This window comes from Ostrinia furnacalis, unplaced genomic scaffold (assembly GCF_004193835.3).
Source record: "Ostrinia furnacalis isolate ACB-3 unplaced genomic scaffold, ASM419383v2 OfSCF0695, whole genome shotgun sequence".
In the NCBI taxonomy this organism is placed as follows: Eukaryota; Metazoa; Arthropoda; class Insecta; order Lepidoptera; family Crambidae; genus Ostrinia; species Ostrinia furnacalis.
In genome coordinates this window covers 138,280-163,265 of record NW_021130934.1, presented here as the reverse complement: position 1 = coordinate 163,265, position 24,986 = coordinate 138,280, and the positions used below count along the sequence as shown (strand labels likewise).

At 36.3% G+C, this 24,986-nt stretch overlaps 1 protein-coding gene and 1 long non-coding RNA gene across 2 annotated transcripts in view; one reads left to right on the top strand and one right to left on the bottom strand.

Moving 5' to 3' along the window:
• Window positions 1-24,986, bottom strand: part of LOC114349679 (visual system homeobox 2) — a 95,974-nt gene that overhangs the window by 48,139 nt on the left and 22,849 nt on the right. Inside the window, exons 2-5 of the mRNA XM_028300149.1 lie at window positions 23,821-23,874; window positions 15,561-15,581; window positions 7,950-8,040; window positions 7,248-7,374 (exon numbers count right to left, since the gene is read on the bottom strand). Coding sequence (XP_028155950.1) covers window positions 7,248-7,374; window positions 7,950-8,040; window positions 15,561-15,581; window positions 23,821-23,874 — 293 coding nt within the window. The remainder of the gene's footprint in view (window positions 1-7,247; window positions 7,375-7,949; window positions 8,041-15,560; window positions 15,582-23,820; window positions 23,875-24,986) is intronic.
• Window positions 1,884-2,401, top strand: LOC114349663 (uncharacterized). Its single transcript, XR_003655650.1, has 3 exons — window positions 1,884-1,944; window positions 2,130-2,268; window positions 2,354-2,401. It is a non-coding gene; the product is annotated as an uncharacterized LOC114349663 (long non-coding RNA).

Sequence of the window (24,986 nt, the reverse complement as noted above, 5' to 3'; positions counted from 1 at the left end):
AATAATAGTACATTGACTATGCGAAATATATTTCTGTCTTATTTTCAAGCAGTATGAATAAAAAAACTTATAACTTTTAATCATTGCTAGGTTTCAATCAACACTGTAACATCGGGCGGCAAGCCGTCTGGTGTAGAGCTCAATCAGCCGCCGGCAGCCGGCACCCGGATATGAGACCGGCCGGCGGAGGATCGCGAACTGATATCCTCGCTAATGGCTATCGTGCACGTTCCGTACGCATTGTTTAATTGGTGTCGAATACGCCCGGAATAACAACGTGCGAGGATAATTGAAGCGAATAGGGTTACATTTCGATGCAGTCAAATAAGCTTTGAACGCTTAAAGTATATCTGAAATGCAGGTCATGTCATGTAGGCAGGTAGGTATGTAAATAATAATAATAATAAATCTTTGGACAATTTCACACAGCGCCAGCTAGCCCCAAAGTAAGCAACTTAATGCTTGTGTTATGGGTGCTAGCTTAACGGATATACTACTTATATACTTTTTTTTTTAATACATAAATATTATACATAGTCACACCCAGACCCGTCACAGAAAATTAAAATTCATCATTTCAATTTCTGCCCGGCCGGGAATCGAACCCGGGACCTCTCGGCATAGTAGTCCGTTCTGAACCACTACACCAAACGGCCGAAATGAAAACATATTTTCACTTTATTCTACACGATCCATACTGTTATGAAGTAGAATAAGCCGATTTTGAACAATATTTATGTAGCTGTTTATATTCACAAAATTATACAAAGAAATATATACGAACACAGCTCTAAAAAGGTGTAAGTAAGGTATTCACTTTCGGTCTTGAGTAAAAATACTTCTAGAAAAATGTGGAAGACTCATGAATCATGATGGTCCTGCCTCTTTCTGCCTTATTAAACGCGATATCTTTGACTCTACCACACCAGTTACGATCAATAATACCTCTCAAATAATAATTTACTTTGAAAGTTGTCTGGCCTTAATAACCACAAGCCCAACCAATATCAGACACCTACAATCAAACCGGGTGCTATACGCACGAATCGTTACGGCAAACAGACGCAAAAAGACAAGAGACAAAGCGGCCGCCATGCGCCCCTCTCGCGGGGCGGGGCTAATAATGCGGCCGGCGGCGAGCTACGTCACAACTGCCAAACGCGCACTAATTAAAAACAACCGTGTAACTAGCGGCGTAAGACTGAGATTTGAGTGGCCCTTCACGGCGGTTGGCGCGCTTCGCCGCGATGGCGGCCGGCCGGAGTAGCCAATAAGCGCGCGGTTGCCATGGCGACGCGGTCGGCGCGCGCGGCCCACAGATGGCGCTACGAGTGTGGAAACCCGTTGAAAGGCAATTTGTTAGGTCTGAATCAATACTGTGTTCTTACTTAAACTGTGTGTATTTTTAGTCCTGTGCCTCTACCATGAGTTGCCATCGAAAACTTGTGTTCGTATACTACGGTCGATAGAGTTTAAACGTGGATCGATGAAGTTTGCATTAAAATCATACCATGAGTTCAATTACCGTATACTTTACTCGTCAGCGATAATTCGATGGATTCTTGATGTCATGTTGGTGAGCATGTTAACGTATCCAACTTCACACTCTATGAATGGATGAATGAAAGAACGAATGCCGCTCCTTTCTAACTATATAGAAAAGACAGAGTAGGAAATAACGAAAATGTCAAAAATAACACTGCAAAATTCAAGTGTCCTAGAACAGTGCTTAAGCTGAATTAATATGATTATTTTAAATTTGTATTGTTTATTTCTTGTCATTGCGACTTTGACGCAGCTGTTGTCATGACAACAGACAACAAAACATGTTTTGTTTAAGAATTATTGATGAATAATTTTCCACAAAAAATTTGATTTTAACCAGGATAGGAAAATGAGAACCTGCGCCTATCCGTTTAAACTGATTGTAGAATTTATGGAAAGGTAAGTTAAGTAAAAATAAACATACTATGTAGTGGAGGAATCTAGAAATGAAACGAATAATTTTGAGCTGGTTTTTTTGGAGAAATACAACCTTTCCAGCATAACTTCCACGTGCCTAGCTAAAATTCAGTAATATGAGTGCTAGATTTATATTTTCTAGATACAATAAAGTTTTTTTTCTATAGATATGGCGATCTGAGTATGCCCACTAAAGGGCCCCAAGAAAGAGCCAACAATAGTCAACGGTGGGTGGAACTAACGGACACGCGAACTTGAAATGCTGATGCCACCGGCGACACCAACACTACTGAGAAATTGAGAAAAGTGTGTATAAATACCTACTACTATATTCATTTTGATTGCTTTTATCTTATTTCGTCATTATTATTTGTAATGTTTATTTTTTAAGGTGTGGAGTGACTTTAAACAGCAAGAAGAAGGCAACTCGCAAACACAGAGCTGCCAAGGGAACACTGGACTGGTGGCGCTCCAGGTTCTTCCCTGAAGCCAAAGGGTTTAGAGCAGAGTGCTTACCTACTTGTAAATTAAATCCATAATAAAGACCTAGGGTAACTGGATGGATATACCTACCTTATTATTGTAAAACTTAAGATATTATAATTAATTAAATACATTATATTGTTTTAATCTTTCATGGTCACTAAACATACATGGTAGCAATCTCGTCAGTAATAATAATTAAGTAAATACATATCCTACTAATATCCTACTTAATATTAAAAATGCGAAAGTTTGGATGTCTGGATGTTTGTTACTCTTTCACGCAAAAACTACTGAACGGATTTTGATGAAACTTTACAGTATTATTGTTTATAACCCAGATTAACATATAGGCTATAATTATGACGATCTGTGACAAACTAAATTTCACGCGGACGAAGCCGCGGGCAAAAGCTAGTTGAAAATAAAATGATTAATTTTTATTGACTATTTATTTCACAAAACCTAATACATAATACACAGACTGATTAAAAACAAAAGTAAATTTCAACTTATGAAAATACATATTCATTGTCGGATTAGCTTTCTATCATGATCTCGTAAGGCTGCGTTTCCACCAGAGATGTGCGAGGATGCGTAGCGAAGGATGTGTTTGTAAAGAACCAATAGAATCGCTTCATTTACCTCGCCTCGGTCAGCACATCTCTGGTAGAAAAGGCTCAGGCTGTACAACACTAATGAGCATTTTCAAATCTCTGCTACACATCCTCGTACGATACATTTTCCTCGCACAGCTTTGGTGGAAACCCGCACACATTTTCACAGCACAGCTAGACATCTTCGCACGACACAATTCCCTCGCATATCTCTGGGAAACGCAGCATCCTCTCCCTCCCCCAAGGATCTCCACAATGTGCCCGCATCCAGGTTCTTCCCGCGACCTTCACCAGATCGTCGGTCCACCTAGTGGGAGGTCTGCCCACATGCAGATAACATGTTCCATCGTAATAAACTTCTTTCCGACATAATTTAATAAAGAAAACACCTAAAATGACCTAAAACCACAATTTTATTTTGCTTTTCACACGTCAATAAGCCAGTGAGTTACGTTACTGTGACAGCTAAGGTATTTTTCGATGACATCTTTGAAAATTGCAACTCATGGTAAGTTATTTGTATGAAACTTAATAAAAACTTTAGTCGCTATCGTATTCATTTAGATAGGTTTTTTACCTAACGATTTGAGATGAACTCATGGTAGTGTTTTTAGTTTTGCTGTGGTTCAGCTACTAACCGCTAGAGGCGCTGTACAATTTGCCATACATTTTTTTACGTCCTCGATAGCGAGGTGCTCGGTAGGTAAACTCATGGTAGAGGCACTGGTTATATGAGCCTGTCGAACTAATAAGAGGGTACGTTTAAATTTATAATTATGCAAAGTGGTTTATTAATAGCCTGGAAATAATTACGTTAATTAAATCTGCAACTGGATATTACCTACCTCAAAGCAAATTGTCTAACCAAAACAAAGTGAATGAAGAATGGTATCCATTGACCGCCTAATACCTACTGACCGAGGGCGTCTCTACATTTGCTAATTTACAAAATAGAGATCATGAAACTTTCTGTCCGGTCGTTAGTTTCAATTTAGAGATGTTCCGAACTGTTGTAATATAATTTTAATTATTATAACGCCGAAGTAAGGAATTTACAAAAACAGAATTTGATTGAAGTTATTTGGTTGCTTAAAATGAAGAATACACAAAAAAAAATACGCATATAGTATTACTATTTATCGTAAAAAACTAGCTTTGTCTGTTGAAATTTTGCATTTACATCACATTACAAGACCTTCACATTCATATGGATCCCTACGTTCAATAAAAGGGTCCAGTGATATATGAATATAGAGTTTAGTAGCATGTAATATCTTCATAATAAAAAAATAACTTTATTACAGACGTAAACATTTACAAGTTTTACTTTTTAGTGGAAGAACATAAATTGATGAAAATATAATACCTATATTATGTTACTGCACTATTCGTTTTTGTCCAAGTTATGGTAATTTAGTAAATGATGTGCATTAAAAATGTTTAGTTTATCATAATTACTTTTTGCCCCACAGTAGTATGCGAGTCTGCAAGTATATTGCATGGACATAACTGCTCGTAATATAGCTAATTCTTTCAGCTATTACTTTCATCAATGTAAGAAGCTATGTTCAACAGATATTATTTAAGTATATATTCTCCCCAGCATTCACTTATAAAAGAAACAAGTGAAAGAACAAACCTTCATGTGTTTAGAATACAAAAAGACAAATTTTCATTTGTAAGAATATTAATGTACCAATACAAAAGAGGATCCAGCATAAAAATAATTTAAAAACATTGTTAAGACTGTATAAGCACACGGAGCCGTCTGATTGCATAATAATCCATTTATTGCAACGTCTCACAACCGACTGAATTGGGGAAACCTAATCCCCAGTAAGCCATTATACCGAAATTCCGCCATTACTCATATCTTGACAGCCCACTCAAAAACGCACTTTAAAATTGGTGCGATACGTTTCATTTCACAGCGCAGATAGTAGAGTTTTCCTCTTGGAGGAAATTGAGTAGCACTAAACTTTATGCGGTTAGGTTAGGGTTTATTTTGGTTTGGGTGAGGATCGTGAGTTTGGAAAATGAAATTTTCATAAATGTATGTTTGTGGGGGACGGCGGGGTGCGGCAGGCGGGAGTTTGTGTAGGAGGGCTGCGCGCGGACAGACAACTATTAGTAATAATTACGCGTACAATATAAGGCGGGAGATCCGGGGGCGAAGCTCCACTGTTTGCGGTCCAGCCTGATGCAAAACACGTAATATGTAGCTGCTAGTTTGGAAGTTAACTAATGTCGTTTGGTTTGTATTCAACGTACAAACTACAACTTAGAGACTTGGTTAGATATCTAAAATAGCCTCATTAAAGCCTGTGGTGTCTATAAGCTGAAATTATTTATCTGCAGTTAGCAAGTAATCATGTTTAGAATAATTTCATTCATTTGATCAAATCTTTCTCCGTCTCTACATTTTTCATCAATCAATTCATTATTGATTCCAAAATCCACGAAATCTCAGCCCGTTTTAAACGGATCACTTATTGCACAATTGAGTGTAGAAAAAAGTTTCCTTCCGAGTATTCAGAGGCGAGGTGTCTCGTTTCGCCGGGTGTCGAATGTGCTACACAGGCCTAATCCGGGCCGCACTCAGCCACAAGGAAAAAACGACACAAAAAATTAAGTGGTCTATTTAAACAAACATAAACATTTAATACGATAGAGATTTTTGGGGTAATCATCTGTGACATAATTTGACGGCATAAGATAGCCACATCACATTGAGCAAGGTTGATTTGAATTAAAATTAAGGGGCTGAATCTAACTTCTTTAAATAACATGAATAATTTTGTACCTAGTGACTTTAATATTTTCTCAAATCTCAAAACTGCCTTTATTTTATATTATGTATAAGTGAAACAACGAATTCACTAAGATGAAACCCGAAAATCGATTATATTTAAAACTTTACGACGTGGATTTTTAAAATCTACACCTTTTTAACTTCATCTCGTTTGTTAAATTAATGAAATTATACATAGTAAGTTACACAAGAAACATACACATTCCATTTTTCCAAAATAAAATAAAATAGTCTAAATTAAATAAATATACTTACCTATCCAATATCCCAACTAATATTATAAATGCGAAAGTAACTCTGTCTGTCTGTCTGTCTGTCTGTCTGTCTGTACGCTTTCCCGCTTAAACCTCGCAACCGATTTTGATGAAATTTGGCATAGAGATAGTTTGAGTCCCGGGAAAGAACATAGGATAGTTTTTATCCCGGTATTTGAAACAGGGACGCGCGCGATAAAGTTTTTCTGTGACAGACAAAAATCCACGCGGGCGAAGCCGCGGGCGGAAAGCTAGTTTTTAAATAAATATTGATGCAAACTATTGAGTTTCGAACTTCGTGTTTCGAAGGAACCCCAAAAATCTAAAAAGTGGGTTGTACGTTTACCGCGGTGTCGAGTTCCAAATCGACTTCGACTATTGGCAATACGTCTCTCAGATATTTGAGAAGTCTTTCTTCACCATTGAAGGCCTTAACGGTCCAATTCATTGCGATTTTTTCTGTCTAATTCGATTAGCAAAAAAACCGCAAAAGATCTGCAGAGTTGTCAAAAGAAATTCGATATGTCGAAAAAATTAGAGCCATTAAATTCAATCGCCCTTTAAATTAAATTAACGGACAAAGGATATTTTTGTCGGGTTGACTTCCTATTTATTGGAAGGATATGATTTTTGGAAACAAAAAGTAAACTCCTAAAAGACTTCACTCATAAACAAATCTATCTCAAAAGTATAATTTGACGAAGAATTGTACAAAACACTATGCACTAGCATCTTCCCCAATTAAATTAACTAAATAAGATAGGTATAGTCAACTTTTGTTTACAGGATAATACACACTGTACCTACTTAGTTTCAATTTTATAATACTTATTACTTTTGAACATGTCTATGTAAAGGTACAATAAGTGCATCAAATCATCAATGAGCTTTACCTGTATAATTCCTTTAGCTGGAGTCAATACTGTAAAATTATTGCACAGAGGCTGACAATAATAACTTAATTTCTAGTGCTGCTTTTTTTCAACACTAGCCTACGTGTTTTCCCAAAAGCAGTTGTTTGGTATATGTGTTTAGACGTCCAAAAAATGTTTTTATAAAAGTCAACCCCCTAGGAATTTATAGAAAAGTCCGATATTTTTTAGTAGGTTGTGGACTGACCTGTATCCTGTCCTCGGGCAGGTCGGTCTTGAGGGAGAGCATCTCGCGCGCGTATACATCGGGGTAGTGCGCGTCCTTGAACGCCTTCTCCAGCTCGTCCAGCTGGTACGACGTGAAGATGGTTCGGCTGAGGAACAAATGGGTGTGGTTAGCAGTGGCATAAGTGCAGATTCTTCTCTAATGACGGACTTGCTAACCTAGGATGAGCACTGTTATAATGTCTTATGAGGCATTTTATCTATTTTAGACGAAAAATTTTCGACTAAAATGGACGATAGCTTATATCATGGCGCGCATCCTAGATCGGCAGCAGGTATAAGTCTAATTGTAAAATGAAAGTTTCCTACACAAATATGCTGTGACAGGACTACCGTCATAATTGAAACAACGTCTAGGTGTAACATCGATTTATGGTCATAATTTAACGATAACAATCAATGAATAAGACGGTAGTTCATCAAGTTGATAATTATTACAGACATAATGGTGCTACGAATGTGACACAAAATATCTTTTGAAAACCCAACGTAGCAGTAATTTTGAGAAAAGCCTATAAAATATGAAACGACAACGTTTTTAGGCGTTGACATGAAAAAATTATAAAGAGCAAAATTAACATGTCATAATTTCATACGTAGAACCACTCGACCACTCAAAGACATAATAATCTAATTTAGGGTATGTAATGTAATTGAAACAAACCTGTGTCTGCGTTTTTTCTTCTTCTTCTTGCCGTTGTAGCCGGTGAGCCCGTCGACGGTGAAGTCTTTCGCCGCGTCCAGGGACGGCATACCTACGACAAAACATCAAGGTTAAGTAGGATCTTGCTGAACTCGCAAGCTGCAGCTGTAACTAAACTAATACATGTACTTATGAGGTGGACAAAATGTCATACTAATGGTCTAAAAAAACTGTATAGTAACACTTTAATCTTTAGTTTTTCGCTCATCAACTGATACACTACAGTGATCGCAGATAGAAGTTTTTGTGTATTTTTAGTCGTTAGATATTCAGATTATTACATAAATTTGCCCGGTTTTGGCTAAGTATTAATACAAGCAGATCAAATTATAGGTATTTTTTTGCGTTAATATTTGAAATAAAAACAAGCAGTTACATTATTATTTAAAACAATAGACGTTAGTTTGCTACAACGCTACGAATTTTCTACGAGGCTACGGCGTAGCAATCTACGAACTTTGTTTAAGCAATATCCGAATCGGTTAAGTTACAATATGTTTTTTAACTGCAGTTTGCGCTGTCAATAAACTAAATTAACATATTGATGCAAACTGCATCTAAAATGCGCTAAAGAACTAAACATACCAATTTCCCAAAGTGTTATCCCATCAACTAGCCACTAACCCCAACGAGCGCGATCCCCTCGGCGCGCAACACCCGCAACAAGGGATTTGTCACATAATTACAGAATGTGATTGCCGAATGAATTAGTGAGCAGGTCGCGACGGGTTAACAGAATCGCCAGGGCCCAGGGGACGCGGTGCCAGGGGACGCCCGTAATTGAATTTGTCGCCAATGAATACGACAATGAATTATTAAATTTGGGACTTGGAACGATGATACGATTACTACATTGCTGACTTGGTGAGGAATGCGGACTGAGGCTGCATGTTGGCGTGTCGATGGATGAGCAAATGGGCTTGTTGTTTTTCCGTGTCTTTTTCGAACGTTTTATACCTATACTTAACCCTAAACAAAAAACGAATATACCTAGGTACATGAAACAGGCTACATTTAGTGCTTTTAACTCATTTTCAACCTTAGTTCCAATCAAATTTATCAATTTTCAAATCTCAATTTCACAAATTAAACTTTTGGCGCCCAACATGTAACTTGAGTGGATTTATTTGTTTGCTAAACAAAAATTATAGACCATAGTGAAACTTTTTACCCATTGTAACTGAGCAAACTAATCGGTAGCTACAAAACAAACAGTTGTTCTTTGTGCGCTAACACGCGTGAAGCGATATCGTGCGCCCGCGCATTCGACACGCCGCCGCCAGGGGGCGCGTGAAACGTTTCAATTGACTGTTCAATATTTATGATTTCATTTGATTGAATGAACACGTTACTTTTGACGCAAAAAATAATTTAGTTGATCATTGGAGAAAGAAACATTATGCACATAGAATACCTGTTTAATCCGATATGTTAAACCCGCCACAATAGTACGAACAGGAGAATATTTCACATTTTTGTTAGAATTTATTTATGTAAGCACCTCCAACTACGGTGGTTAAAAAATAAATTAAGAAAAAGGTGAAAAAATATTTCATATGTCTCTTCGTATGAAACTACAATTGAACAATTATGGTACAAGTTGAATATTACAGGTATAGTATGTAAAAATACATGATCATGTTAATGTAATGTATGAATGATGCAAACGAAAAAATTTTTTTATTAGATTTCATCATCATCATCATTTCAGCCATAGGACGTCCACTGAACATAGGACTCCCCCAATGCTTTCCATGTTGATCGATTGGTAGCGGCCTGCGTCCAGCGCTTCCCTGCTACCTTTACGATTATTAGATTTGGTTTGAGAGAAACGTGAACTCGGACAATGAACAACCAAAAAAATATAATTTGTACCTGATTCCTTTACACAATGTCCTAGTAGAGTCACAAGAATATATTAATTAGAAGCCTAATACCTATACCAATTATGCAGCTACATACAAATTATTTTACAAATACTAACAATGTTTTTACAAATATTTATTTACCTAAATTAAAACATTTCTATTGATCCTTGACAGTAACCTGGGTCGTTAGGGGTGTAATGTGTGACGTTCGGGAGACACAATAAAACAGTTCGATGTGCGCACTGTAGGTTTAATCGTAGTAGAATGAAGATTATCCTAAGCTTATATACTAGTGGTTTATGCCTAATATGGGGAAAGGATGCGTACACACTACACCTCCCCCCTTTTTTTTTGAGAAAAAACATTAGTTTTTTTTTTATTTGATTAAAAAAATTATACAATACAATAATAATTTTGATTTTAAATTATAATTCAAACCAAATAAAATTTTGTAAATTCCAAATATGTATGTTTATAGACACAATACTAATATTTCATTAATATGATTGAAATTATATTGATAAAAAATACATTTTCAAATAGGCTCAATTCATTAAATTTTAAAATGCAAATGAATTAGATAAAATACTCTATAGATGTAATAAAAAGCTGTCTCAGTTGAACATTACGATTTTTAGAAATGATAAGATCTGAATTTTACATTGTTGGAATATAATGGTATACCTATTTAAAATATTGATTTTATACATTATAATATTATGTTACTGTTTTGTTACATCAAGATTTTAACAGATTGCTAAATAATTTCATCACAATATCAGCCAATAAAAATTAAAAGCCTGCTGCTTTTGAACCTGAACTGAATTTCCAATAAAATAGTAAAATAATCAAGTTGAAATATAGGCAATTACAATTAAAACAATTATTNAATAATTAAATACAAATAAACATTGAAATTCACAGTAAAATAAAAAAATAATTTTACATGAATCATTAGGTTGTCATTCAAATAGTCATTTCAATAATTAATTTTGATAATTTTGAATAACATAGTTACAATTTTTATTTTTATTAGGCTATAAACCATCATTTTATTATAACGAATATTATTAATCACTATGCTTACCTAAATAAGACGAAGACGAATCATTTCATTTTTACAAAAGTTAGTAACAATGTAATTGGTACTTTAAAAATTTATAGAATCATAAAAATATAGTTTATGATTTTCTTTAAGTTTATGACCCCATTTTTTTTAAGTAAATTGTAAAATAATCCTATACATTGGGAGCTATAATTGTTTTGTTGTAAGAATACTTTACTACTAAATTGATAAAGACATTTTAAATAGTTTAAGTAGTGTTTGATTTTATAGATATTAAAAAAGGTGAATGAAATGGCAGAAACATTCCTTTTTAAATTAATACTCTTCTTTATGATATTGGTTACTTCATATTCATATTGATTTGCATCACATTTCCTCATAAAATTTCACACTCAATAAGCCTTATCCTTATCAGATATCCGTTACATACTCATACTTCATAATCATAAGTTTAGTCATAGTCATTGTCTTAATATAAGATCATTTTAAGCTCGGTCATTTTAACTCGTAGCTTATAAATAAGTCTTCATTAGGTACCTTTTATGTATTATCATTTTGTCAATATAATATCCATTACACAATATTTTCACTGGGCCGGCCCCTTTATTTTTATAAACTTTCATAATATTTGGTACAGTTTTTTATTTTATTTATAGTCGACTTTTAATTATATTTTATTAGACATTAAGTCATTTGCTATGCATAGTCTTATAATTTATAGGGACATGTTTTAAGATCTTTGCGCCAATCCATCATCACGCACCTTCTGCATCTCCCGGCAGCTAAATATCCTCACACGTCAGCCAATGTCCTCCAGCACCATCGTCACCCGGCAGCTACGCCCAGCACAGTTTCAAAATTTCTTCATTTATTTATAGGTTTAACGCGGCTGCATTTCTTTCATCTTACGCCATCCAAAATGTGGTCTCCATAATTCACCAAAAATGTTCACTTCATATTTGATTTGTAGACGAAAGTCTTTTGTAATTCGGTCCGTTCACATTTTAAATTTTATTCGCGAATTCACTTTTTATTTATTTAATGATTTATTGATTGCGCAGCGCTGCCCATAGGCAGCACTGGCAGGGTCGCCATGTAATGTGTGACGTTCGGGAGACACAATAAAACAGTTCGATGTGCGCACTGTAGGTTTAATCGTAGTAGAATGAAGATTATCCTAAGCTTATATACTAGTGGTTTATGCCTAATATGGGGAAAGGATGCGTACACACTACAGGGGCCTCGCCCGATAATCTATGCGGCGACACGACCTGTATTATCAAGCTATTTGATACCTTAAAGTTTGAGATTTAGGGTCGTTATTACACTGGGATGTAGAGAGGAGTAGAGAGAGGTCGGTCCCTCGTAGGAAACGAAAGCTACTTGTAGTGAGAGCAACACTGCCACTTTACGCGCTGGATTGTGACGTCACCGTACGCAAACACGCTGAATATTTTATTGGCGATAAAAAACGTGGTCTTCTACACTGAAATGCAAAAATAATGGGAATAGTGAATTGGATAAGCACGGAGTTTAATTTCAGTGTCTTATGAATTCACTTCAAACTACTTATATTTTTTTAGATCTCTATAAAACATTTTAAATGTTTGTTAATTCAATATCTTTAATTGAGACTATAAAATTAAATGTAGGTAATTAACAGGTAGAAAACTTGGAAATAAAATTCGTAAAGTGTTTAATTGCTCCAGTACCTGATAGATGGCGCCAAGCGTAAGAGGCGAGATGTAGCATGCAAAAACAAGAGCAATGTTTTGTTTTACTGAAAATAATGTAATGTTTATTTATTTATTCGGCAATGACTCTGCAACAAAAAATTGTCTATGAAATTAAATTAATAATACTATTTTTTAAATTAAATGAAGAAGCATAATAATAAACACTGCTAATTGGCTATCTGATTAACTACAATGTGCTTCACGCCCAGTTTTTTTTTATTCATAGTTAAAATAGGTAACTACTAATTGTTAAATTTTGTTACTAATGGTTAAATATTAACAAAATGTAAACTAATAGTTAAAAAATGTACTAAAAGTCAAGCTAAAACATATTTTGTCCGAAAAACATATTTTTCTGATATTAATTAATTTTGTATCAATATTTTCATCAGCTTGAATCTGATATCATAACTAGCTTCTAAGCCACAGCAAATGCTAGTGTTTATAAAAGAAAAAAGGTGTCTAAGCAAACAGTCTCTCTCATTCGTACAAATGAAAAGCCTGAGGCTGTAGCTGTGAAAAGACAACTGTGAGGCGCGTGTCCTCTGTCCAGCCGCCCGCATTCAGCTGACCGCTACGCAGCCATTATGAGATAAGATAAGATAAGATAAGATAAGATAAGATAAGCATTTATTGTTAATGAGACGTCCTGAAGGTGGGGCGATGACCTGAGCATATGAGCTAGGCTTTTAAGATAGTTATGAATTTTTTTAACCGTACTCTTGACTCTCATGACTGCCTGTTACAAGCAATATTTTCACAAACAGCTAAGTATACTTTATTAGATTTTAGTTTGGAGATCCTAAAAACATAAATGGCCGTCGTCGTCGAACAACGTCGCATGTCTATATCTGTCAAGGTCTGTTTTTGGCATTAAACTACTCTAAAGTAGCTCCTTTATATAAAATTATTTTTATTTTTCAAACTTCATAAACATATCAAAGCTACAGAATCAAACATAGATTGATGAGATTATTCAAACGCAGTACAGAGACGTGTTTGTGCAAGATAACATTTTGCAGATACGTCGTTGTTCGACGACAACAACATATGCTAATGATAACTTTGTATGTATTTAAGAATACATATCAGCGTAAATTAATCAGTATCTTGGTGTTAAATTCCAAATGTCTTTTAAATAATAAGTGGTACCTAGTTAAATTATTTTAGTGATATAAGTAGTATAAAATCATTATCAACCCTACTACTCCACTAGTATCGGTGCTTATCTTGCTTATTGCCCCTAGAAGATGTCGTGGCACTTCTAAGTTTCAATAAAATAGTTTAAAAAGACGGTGCTTACCTCTCAGGAAGGGAAATAAGAATATTAGCAACTCTACTACGACTGTTGCGAGCTCGGATATCAAAGAAGGAAATTCTTTTTGTACCCTGTCTAGACGCCAAGATTTTTCAAATATACAAGATGTAAAAGAAGGAGTATCAGAACGAGTTCAGATCATGATTCTAAAATTAGACTCTGTCAGTGAAATGTCCTCTCAGAATATAGGCCCGTCTGCAAAAGTGACTGGTTTTAGATGTCTACGAATATACATGAAGGTATACTGGTTCTTTTTAAGTACATCGGTGAAGCTTTTAGGATTTTATGTCACCTAATAGAAAGTGATAATATCAGGTCAGAATGATTAGCTCTAATCTACTTAGAATGTGAATAACCTTGCTGTCGTTACATTAACTTTAAGTTCCAAATGTTTCAAACAATTTGTCACAATACGACACACAATATAGGTACAAATACATCTGAAGATTTTCGACTTATCATATAAATATGTGAAGTCAGGGATAATATTTGATTCGGTAAGTTCTAGTTTGCTTACCATCTGAATATTTATAAAGACTAGCGCAATTATAGAGCCCGGAGAAATCTCCGGTGCAAATTGACGTAGGATTTTCCATTTTAGATCAGTCAAATTGGGTTACGCGGTGTGGCGCGGATCTGCCGTCGAAAAATAAACATCGCGTCTCGAGACAAGTGTGAGATCCCAAATGCAATCCCGCGACGGCGCGAGATTGGCCGCGATTGGCAATCCCGCCGAGATTGGCCCAATATGCGCCGCGGACGAATCCGATACATTATATTTGAGGGCTCACTGTTGACTGAGACTCAATTTACGCGACAATATTTGGTGTCTCGACAAACTTTATTGAATGTAACATATTCATATTGGTGTAGTCTTGGAAATACTAAAGCTGAAGCGGTAACAAATAAACTAGAACGTACCTACAATATTGAAAATCAATTTAGAAACAAGTAAAAATCCTAATGGGACTTGATTAGAAAAGTTATTAGGAGTTAACTGAAATTAATTAAATTAGGAACTAATTAATTTGTGGTATATTTTGTAGGTACAGGCGATGCCATATCAAGCACACTATGGAGCACAAAAAGTTACCTACTTAACAATATCCTCCCCTATGTGTGTCACATGTAATTGAAATAAGTGCTTTTTGCTAAATATAGATTTAATGTGTCATCGTCTGTAACAAACCCTAGAAATTATCCTGACTATATTTAAAGTATACTTGGAAATGATGCATTTAAGCTTTACACTTGTAGTGTTCCGTAACAAATGAGAGGTATTGAATAATATTTGAGTCGTTCGTAGGTATCTACGTAGGTATTAATGTCTTGCCAAATCGTTTGCCGACAAGCAATCTGTACATGCACGATGCCAGTTACGTTTATAAGATCGTGTCGTTTCGTTTCCCATATCAAAGATGCGTTAAATTGGCAAAACATTCTTCCTACGGGCACAGCCAGAAATGCTTTAGGAAAAACACGTCTCTCGCGGCGTAAGTGGATTCTGGGCAAATTAGACATCGCGATGAGTCGCTGGGGAGCTGAGAGTAAGAAATTGGCAATTTGCGCCTTTCGACGTCATACCCGAGTACAGCTGGCGTACGGCTAGTACATGAAACAAAACAAAACAACACAATTAAAATAAAGAAAATAATAAACAGGTTGGAAAATAAATAAATGGAAGCGTTTAGTGATGTTAGGGCACAAAAAAGGAAATCTATACCATGCTAGTACGAGTAATTAGTATGGATTGGTCATTGATGATTTATAAAGTACTTGATGAATTTTCATCACTGAGTAAGGATAAAATTTATTAGTTCAATGATGCTATCTTACAAAAAAAATGTGGAGCTCAGTTATTAATATTAGAGCAAATTGAAATCAGTTGAAAAAAAAACGTTTTACGAAAAGTTAATAAGATTCGACATCCTTAAAATTTGCGATATAAAAAAAACTTAAGTTCTAAATAACGTTCAAAACCTGCAGATTCGTTTGAAAGCAGGTAGAGTCAAAATTACGTCATGAACAAAGGGGCCTTCTTCTGAAGGGTATGTCTATAAGTTTTATTTTTAGCTTAATTCAAGAGCTTCCAAAATACGTTTCCTTTTAAGGCCGTAATCATCATAGTCTCTTCAGCCGAAGACAAAGCGAGGTTATGACTAAACCTAACTCTCTCAAGGGGCGAGCTCCTCAACAAGTTAGCCCAAAACGCGAACACCCGGATCGCATTACCTCAGGTGTTAACAAAAATCGAGGAACGAACATAATGCGCGTCTTTATCCAGATATTATGATCTCTCAGTTTTGCTCTTGTTTGCGCTCGCACAATGCGCGGTGGCGCTGCCCGCGCAAAATACTCTCTACCCCCCCGAAACAAAGATTACCACACTTTAGTTCCGCTAAAATCCGCAAAACAAAACGTTTTCGAAAGCAAACTTAGCCGTGCGACTGGCGTAATTGAGTTTTAATTAAATGTTCGTGGATCCAGTCGAGATGGGAAAACTTACTTTTTTCATTAGGATTTGTTAACTCATTTTGATTTATTTCCAACTTTGACTATCGTAGAGCTCGATGGACTGATACTTTGTTTTAAAATTACAAAGTAAAATATTACTGTTATTATATAACTTCTTGAATTTACTGAAAATTTTAAGTTTTTTGAGCAGCTTTTTCTTACTCTAGCCCACGTTTTTATCGTAATGGCAGTGTTAATGGTTATAAATTACAATAGGACGCATAAAACTTACAAAGGGAAAATTGCAAACAAAACAATATTATGAACTATTCTATTAATTAATCTATTGTAAGTAACTTAGTGACGTAGATTTTTGTAGTAATATTTATCGTTTATTGTATATTGAAATTATTTTTATGAAAACTTAAACAGATTCAATTGATAACATTATAATAGTTCATTTTGTCACAACTATACACACTTTACCCATAATTAAAACTATTTGTGTGTTACTTTCTTAAGGAATGGGGGCGATTGCCTTTTACACTATTAATTACATCATTGTCTCTTAAACATTTCAGTCGCCCGTGGCGAAACCTCGCTGAATACTTGTAATCAGGTGCTCGAACAAACACAAAGCACAATACGTCTTAATTACTGTAGGCTGCGTGTCTATTTCGACAATATAAGTTGGATACAGCAGGCTCATTTACAAAGGCAACAACTTGCACTTACAGCAGGCCGTTTGAAGTCACTAAAATGAACTTTAAATGTCTCTTTGCAAGAAATTGGTTATCTTAATCGAGAAAAACAATGTGAAGTGATAACCAAAAGCAGTGTACCATATTTTTAGTAATTCGAGTTGATACAATTTAAAAGTTTACGAAAAAGAGCTTGTCACAAATCGCGGATCAACTGATAAAAAAGTTTGATTCTCTTTTAAAAATGAAACGAACGTGAAACGAGGAGTGAGTTTACTGGTCTCAATCCCAATGTGGCGTACCTACGCGTCTGTCTGTTTGTCGCCCGATGGGATAACGAAGCATTTACGCAATAAACATGTTACAGTTTAATTATTGCCATTGTTTCATTGCCACTTCGAGGAGCTAAGGAGGCGCCCACTTAAGCATATACGTCAATTTGCGTAGTTGGGAAATAATTGAGAGCCTTCCACGAACACCTGAATCGTGACGATAAAATATTAAATTCAATGAGTTGCAGTTAATAAAGAAAATAACGAAATGCGTCGTAGAATCCGCCAGTTTCTTTAAAAACAAATAGGTACCAAATATTAGTTTTCATAAGAATAAAAACTTACATTAGCAGCTGAAATAGAGCCAACGTATGACTTTCCATCCCAATCAAATAACACCCTCAGATTCCGGTATATTCTTACATCATTATATCAAATGTCCAATTTTCCCCTCAATATTATAGAGATATATTATCACGTATTTAGCTAAACGCCGTGTCGCGCCGGGAAAGCCGGGGGCAGAGGAAAATGATTTTTGGGGGCCGCCCCTGGGGGCTCGTTACGGCCCTGACTTTTTGAAAACGATATTGTTGAATGTAAGAATATACTTAGGTATTGCACCGTCCAATTTGGTGAGTGAATGTAGTTGTGATGACTCGAGGGTCTGCGGAGACGCTTATTTATTTAAAAGTATCGGAGTTCCGCAAGAAAGTTGCCTTTTGATGTTGGGGTAGCGACTGATTAAAACGAGAAACGAGAGAATATCTGATTACATTTATTAAACTATGGGTACAATTATGGATCATTTGTTTTAATTGTATTAAACGTAATACCTAAGGGACTCTACATTACATACTATGGTAAAAGTATTGACAGTTAGATTGGTTTTTTAGTTAATTTGGAAGAATAGTATCTATGAAATAAATAAAAATATATAGGCTAATATTTAAAACCTGAAAAAGACAAAGACATAATACAGCTACATCAGACTACGATACGACATAATACACTGTATGGTGTTCGTATGAAGTCACCTGTGCCAAACACGGTTTAATACCTCTATAATATGTGCTATTATTTCCTCAAACCTCAAAGTTCATTTTACCCGTACTCGAGTCCAACAGCCAATATCGGGCGAGAAACTGATGACCTCGCTGGCGGCCACGTAGGCACAAAGATGTAATTACCACGTAATGAGCAGGCACTCGCCTCAAGACACTGCCTATTATAATTGCTAATGCCTTTCACTTTGATATTTCCAAAACCACTCAGCGGTGCTTCTATAAGCGCCTTGTTATAAGGAGATTAAGTCCATTATCGTCTGGTGGAGCGCCCAGACAAATTGGTCGTTCTATTGGTGCTTAATTCATTATACGATCAGTGGCCTCGGGGTGGGGGGAGGGGGCCCTTGTTCTAATCGTAAAATATTATTGTTGTCATCTGGGGGGGAGGAGGCAGGATGGCTGCTATGTATGGCGGGCCCATTGACGCGGCTAGTATTTGTATGACTAAGTCGAAGTCAGGGGTTGACGGTTTGTCGATTATGAATCAGTCATAATCTTCAACGTAATATAAAGTTTAAGGCATGTTAATAAGTGTTATGGACATCAGCTCTGATATCGGTCAAGAATAAGTTTAATAACAATCTAAATCTTAGTCGGACCCAGTCTGGTCAGAGACTACAAAACAATCGGTTTGAGCAAGAAATATTTATGCCTAACACTTGTTTTAAGACTCTACTTATCATGTGTCTGCTTGCTAATGACTATTCATGTTACATTAATTCAGTCTAATTGGCAACTTTAAAGGCATCTACTCTCAATTTTGTGATAGTTATTTTGTTAGCTTCATGTGATAGTTGAATTAAAACGGTTTCAGTCAGATTTTAACTACTATCTAACAATTTTACATGAAAGACAAAGATTTTCTTTGTTTACTTCACGAGTTTATGTTAGTTACTAGTTTATAAAACATAACATGAGAGAATAGCTTACTAAAACTCCTTTAGTTACGAGTACATAGGTAGATAGCCTCCAGAAAAAGTCAATACGTGATTATTTAAGTAGCAGTTGGGTGTCCAGGGCGGGCGGCCCCGCCCACCCCGCGTCTTGAGGAAGTGGAAAGTGTAATATTGCCAGGCCATTATATTTTCCCGCATCGCCGGGCTCGCTGTTTTTTTGGCTCAAATTATCTTCAGTGTGGGGACGACAATGGGGAGAGTTGACTTGGACCGAGGGCTGCTTGTTTATGGCGTGAGACGGTGGAAATATGATTACATTATTCGTTTCTACTCTACGTAACTGTGTTGAGGGCTGAGCGTGGGTTATGTGAAATGAAACACATGGATTTATGACGATTATAGCGTTATGCTATAGCTTTCTTTCCTACACACTAATCAATAACGGGTAGACGAATTAGTAAACACGATGCTAAAAACACACGATATCATTTGAAACTCTACATTTTTGTGTATGATGTTATGACGCGCATTAATCGATGATAGATGTTTAATTTGTTAGGTTTTACGCTTACGTTGTGATAGAGGTCATTACTTTATCATTGTAATTAGTAGGTAATAAAAAAAATTTAAAAGTAGATTAGTGAAATCCCATCAAGTAACAACATTTCTAAATCAAACTCGTAATGGTTCAAATCAGCCCAAGTAGCATTATATAAAATAGTCTATGTTCAGCAGCGGACATTCTGTGACTGAATTGATGATGATGATGATCCATAATAAAAATAGCAGTGTGTAAACATTTCTATAAATGTGGGACTATTTAATAAAAATGCTACTGTACTTTACTGTGTAACTTTATTACGCTTTGATAATCCAAATATACATTTAAACAAGTGGTTTATGCTAACAAGATGTAATCCTCGCGCTCAATGAGTCATGCATAAATCGCTCCTCTGCGCTGAGACAGCATAAACATAATTGCACCTATTTATTTATTTATTATTATATGTATATCCTCATGTTGCCTGCAACACGCGGCAGAGACAACGCGAGAATAATTGCTCAGTTTGTTTGTTCCGCCGTGAGCACGCGGCTTTGAGCGAATATGATTAGATGGCCTTTTATCTACATTTTATTAAACAAACCCTGTGTATCGAATACCTAAACATAAAAAAGGTAACGTTATTATTGATATTTTAATTAAGATCCTTATTTTTGTTTCAATCGTTTTATGATATTGCGGTTTCTCTGGGTCAGAAATGTAACTTGAAGTTAGCGGAATAAATTGTAGAGAAACTACAATAACGGAGACTAAACAAAACCATCTTAAATTCAAAGCTAATTGTTTAGTATTCGAATTCTTTTTGCGGATCGCGACACACGGCGACCAGGTCATCAGCCCTGAAAAATGTATTTGCCTTGTCATGTTAACGCATATTTTTAGTGTCGCGTGAAGTCCAAACTAAAGCACGATAGAGCAAAATAGATCCAAAAAGGACGCTAGTTACGAGCCATTTGTCGTAACCCGACACCGCTGGCGAGTCAATTAGCGGCCTGTATTTGCGGAGTCTCGGAAATTGCGCGGACCCGCTTATTAATACGCACCGGCGCTCTCCCACGATACGGCCGAGATCGGTTACGGCTCTAATGCAACACTCATTGGGGAAACACGGTTAGTTTTAATTAAAACAAAGCAATGATCCGAAATTAAACAATTACGTAGGTACAAGTGTCCTATTAAGCTTAAGGCTTATAAAAATCATAAGTAGAAATTCGGGAAGAACATGAGATAATCTACGAAATGCTTGAAGTAACATGAAACACTTAACTGCTTTTTTTTGTGCTGCAGCTAGACATTCTAAACTAAAAGTATGGTCTACTTGTCATGATATTTTTGTTACATGTTTGTCAGTAAATAAGGATGATTTGTTTACGGAAACAATGCTGTTACCATTTTTATTTTTACTTTCACTCTGTTCAACCTGCCACTAATAAACCGGAGCAACACAATCCTCTTCCAATCAGTAAGCAAACAACATTTGACACCCAATCTGCTGCAAGACCGCAACCTTAATATACTGCTTGTTATTACAACTAGTCGCCACTTAGCGACTACCACTTCGGCCTCTCTGACATTTGATATGCTACCACAAACGTTGTGTCCGACATTCTACTTTATTACAATGAGCTAAGATCCTCATTGGCTGGAGACACTTGGAGCGCGTAATGTGTCAAACCACAGTCGCTACTTGTCTTCGAGAAAAAATGTTTCCCAAATGTTTGGTGTAATCGAGAACGTTGTAGCGGCGCGCTAACGATGTCGCGCGTCGACGCCTGTCGTGTTTGATTTGGTACATCTTTGCGGAACTACGTTTTTTCGACAACAAAGTTCGTGTGTCAAACAGTGTTGTGGGAAGTTTGTATTTTTCAGTAGATAGCACATCAATCAACATTATGCTTAATTAACAAACAGGCAACGTCGATGGAAAAATTACTTCTGGTATTAAGGCTTTTGTGTGAAAGGTACTTTGGTGATTGGCCTACAGCTCGGCCAATAAGGCCAAAGGCCTTTTGTGGCCATAATTTCCATTGTTTCCGAGGTCCCCGTACATAAATATAATTACTACCCCTAATTTCCAAATTAAAAATGGCGTCTTCCGCTAAACAATGCGAGTTGAAACGGCCATCAGAGATGCATTGTTTTATAAACAATAACTCGGCGCGGCCATGATGGTGAAATGTCAAATCTACGCGCGAATTCCTCCCCGCGGCGTTCCAAATATGAAATTCCCGCGTAGAAATGGCGGCGAAGGCAATTTTTACAAATGGCTGCCGGCGCGGGCGGGGGTTGGCAGGTGGTTTGTTTCTGCCGAACGCTTTTCATAGCGACGCTAGGGTTGCAAAACACACATATTAGGGCGAGCCACTTCCACAGCGCGGCGTAGCCTCGGTGACGTCACCGCCCGACAACACAATGCGAGGGAATTCGTTAAATAATTAAGTAATTCAGGCCCTCCGGCTATATCTTTATCTCGACCTCCATAATTTGCATTTAACAGGATATTTTCTAAAACCTCACGTCCTAAGCAAATTCTTCAGGAAGGTTGTTTCGAATAGGTTGTTTGTGGTCGGCAAACCATTGGAATGGCGACCGTAAGTGTTTGTTTATAGAGTTGATGTTCCGATAGGGTGTGGGTGGATGTATGATTTATGGTATTGGTAGGGTCGGGCGGCTGCGCGGTGACGTTCGGTGTTTGGCGGATTCATTACTGAGACAAAGCCGGGCGGGGTGGGGGCCTCCCCGCCGCAGCCACTTTCCTAAATCACGGGCAAATGTATCGCCTATTTCTAGGAAAGCTGTTCAATGCCCCCGAACTAACTGCGGTAGATGAACGGAAAAACTTTCCACGTGGAATAGATATAAGAATAACCTGATCCGACTCAAATTCAAACAAAATAGTTATAACAATGTCGCTTTCCAAACAGGTATTATTGCAAAGTTAATTACAAATTATAAGGTCTCTTAGCATTAATAAATAGACTCTGAAAAACAGAATTGAAGAACTCTAAACTACATAATATACAACTATAATACAACAACAACAATAATTCTAGGCTACTGACCAAAAACATTCAACATCGTTTAGTTATTACAGCTCCAAATATTAGAGCCTACCTACATTTAGGTGCGCGGCTAGATAACGGACAAATATAATAATTTATACGATACGTTAGTACTAATAAAGTCCTCATGGTCCGGTTATTTGCTAAACTATCTTTAGATGCGTTGGTGGTTTATTTTGTAACGGAATTAAAAAGAAACCATCTTTCGCCAACCGTATTATTAGCGCGAATGTCAAATAATATAAATATAAATATCCTTGGACATTTACACGCTTCTAGTCCCAAACTAAGCAAAGCTTGTACTATGGGTACTAGACAACGGATATAAGTAATACTTAAATACTTTTTTTTTAAATACATACATAATAACAGCGTCATTAAATATGATCCCAATATGAGTTTCGAATGTTATGTTCATATTGTCATTTAACTATTAATTTTTAGAAATCAATTACAATGAACAAATACAAAAAAGGTACGGGCAAATGAAACTATTTTTTTTATAAAGAAACTGATAATTTTAAAACTTCAATTAATAGCATATAAGGCTCTATGTTGTAAATGCAGGTCTGTTTTTCTGGTGAATGTATGAAAAACGTGAATGAGTGGTAGTCAGTTATTTGAAATAAAAACCAGGTAGGTATGCGATTACTTATACTTTTACGTTAAGTTATCCAAACAAGATTTTGGGTGGACAGTAGGTAATATTATTTGTGAAGAACAAATTACCAAGTCCATAAGAATTCTCTCCCTTTCTTGCTTGGCACAGTTCCCGTGATAATAAAATAAACAAAGTTAGCAATTAAGAGGTAATGAAATCAAACCCGACTGACCTGTGAGGTGCTGCTGCGAGGAAGGGCTGTACGGCGACTTGATTTGCGGGAACCCTGCAACGAAGAACCACATTAATTAAGCGCCAAACAATTAAGCACTCGGAGGAATTCCAATTTAAAAGAGCCGCCACCACAGCTGGGTGACAACGGCCGGTGCAATCTGAGTCTCCAGCTACACTAACACTCAAGAGTTTCATGCCTGTCTTTCTGAGCAAAAATTTAATCACTGAGAGATTTTATTTGACACTTCACGAGAATTTTATAATTTTATTTTATTTTATAAGAAACCTCTGATTAATCAATCAAAAGCTGGCTGGAGCTCAAAGCTAGTATTAGGGGGTATATTGGGACGTGTAACAGTGACCTGAAAAGGGCCTACAATACATCCTGATCATATGGAATTCCGGTCACATGTCAATTTATAAAAATAAATAGCTTCTTTTGAAATTCTGAGAAGTAATTCATAAAAGTAATAATTCGTTCATTATTTTGATTTCTCTAAGAAACTTATCCATCACTATCTTGAAAACAAATCAGCGTATTAGAGTAGATGTGCGTCATAGCCATTGAACTAGACTAGACGGTTGATAGTAATATGATCAGGCTGATATGTCTGAGCTGTGGCTGGAACCCAGAGGACGGTGTTGTCAACTCAGCGCAGTCTTAATACAAGTGTAGTGCCGGAATTAGGGAACTTAAAAGACAATTTGCGGACGAATGTTTCTTTGATAAGCTTGTAATTTAATTAGTCTAAATTATGCAGAAAATTTGTTAATTTACAGGTAGTACGCGACTCTGAAATTATGTTAGAGCAAGGTAGGTATTTCACCTTATATCACTCCCTAGTTCAAATTCTGGTTAGGCGATTTTTTAATATTCGATTACAAGCCGTTTACCTGGTGCTAAATTGGCCTCATCATTATCAAAATGAAATAATTTTGGATCGTTTCGCCAGATTTTTGATGATAGTACCTAGGTAGGTCATGAGGTTATGATGATAAATATGTTGTGGTTTTGTTATAATTGGTGATTATCATGACTGGCTCTCATGGTTGTCGACTCTACTTTACAGCACTGATCTAGCCAGTCAAAACAAAATGTAAGGTCGACGAACTTTCAGAGAACTAAAATTACACACTCTAGCAGTAGACAACAAATCAATTTCA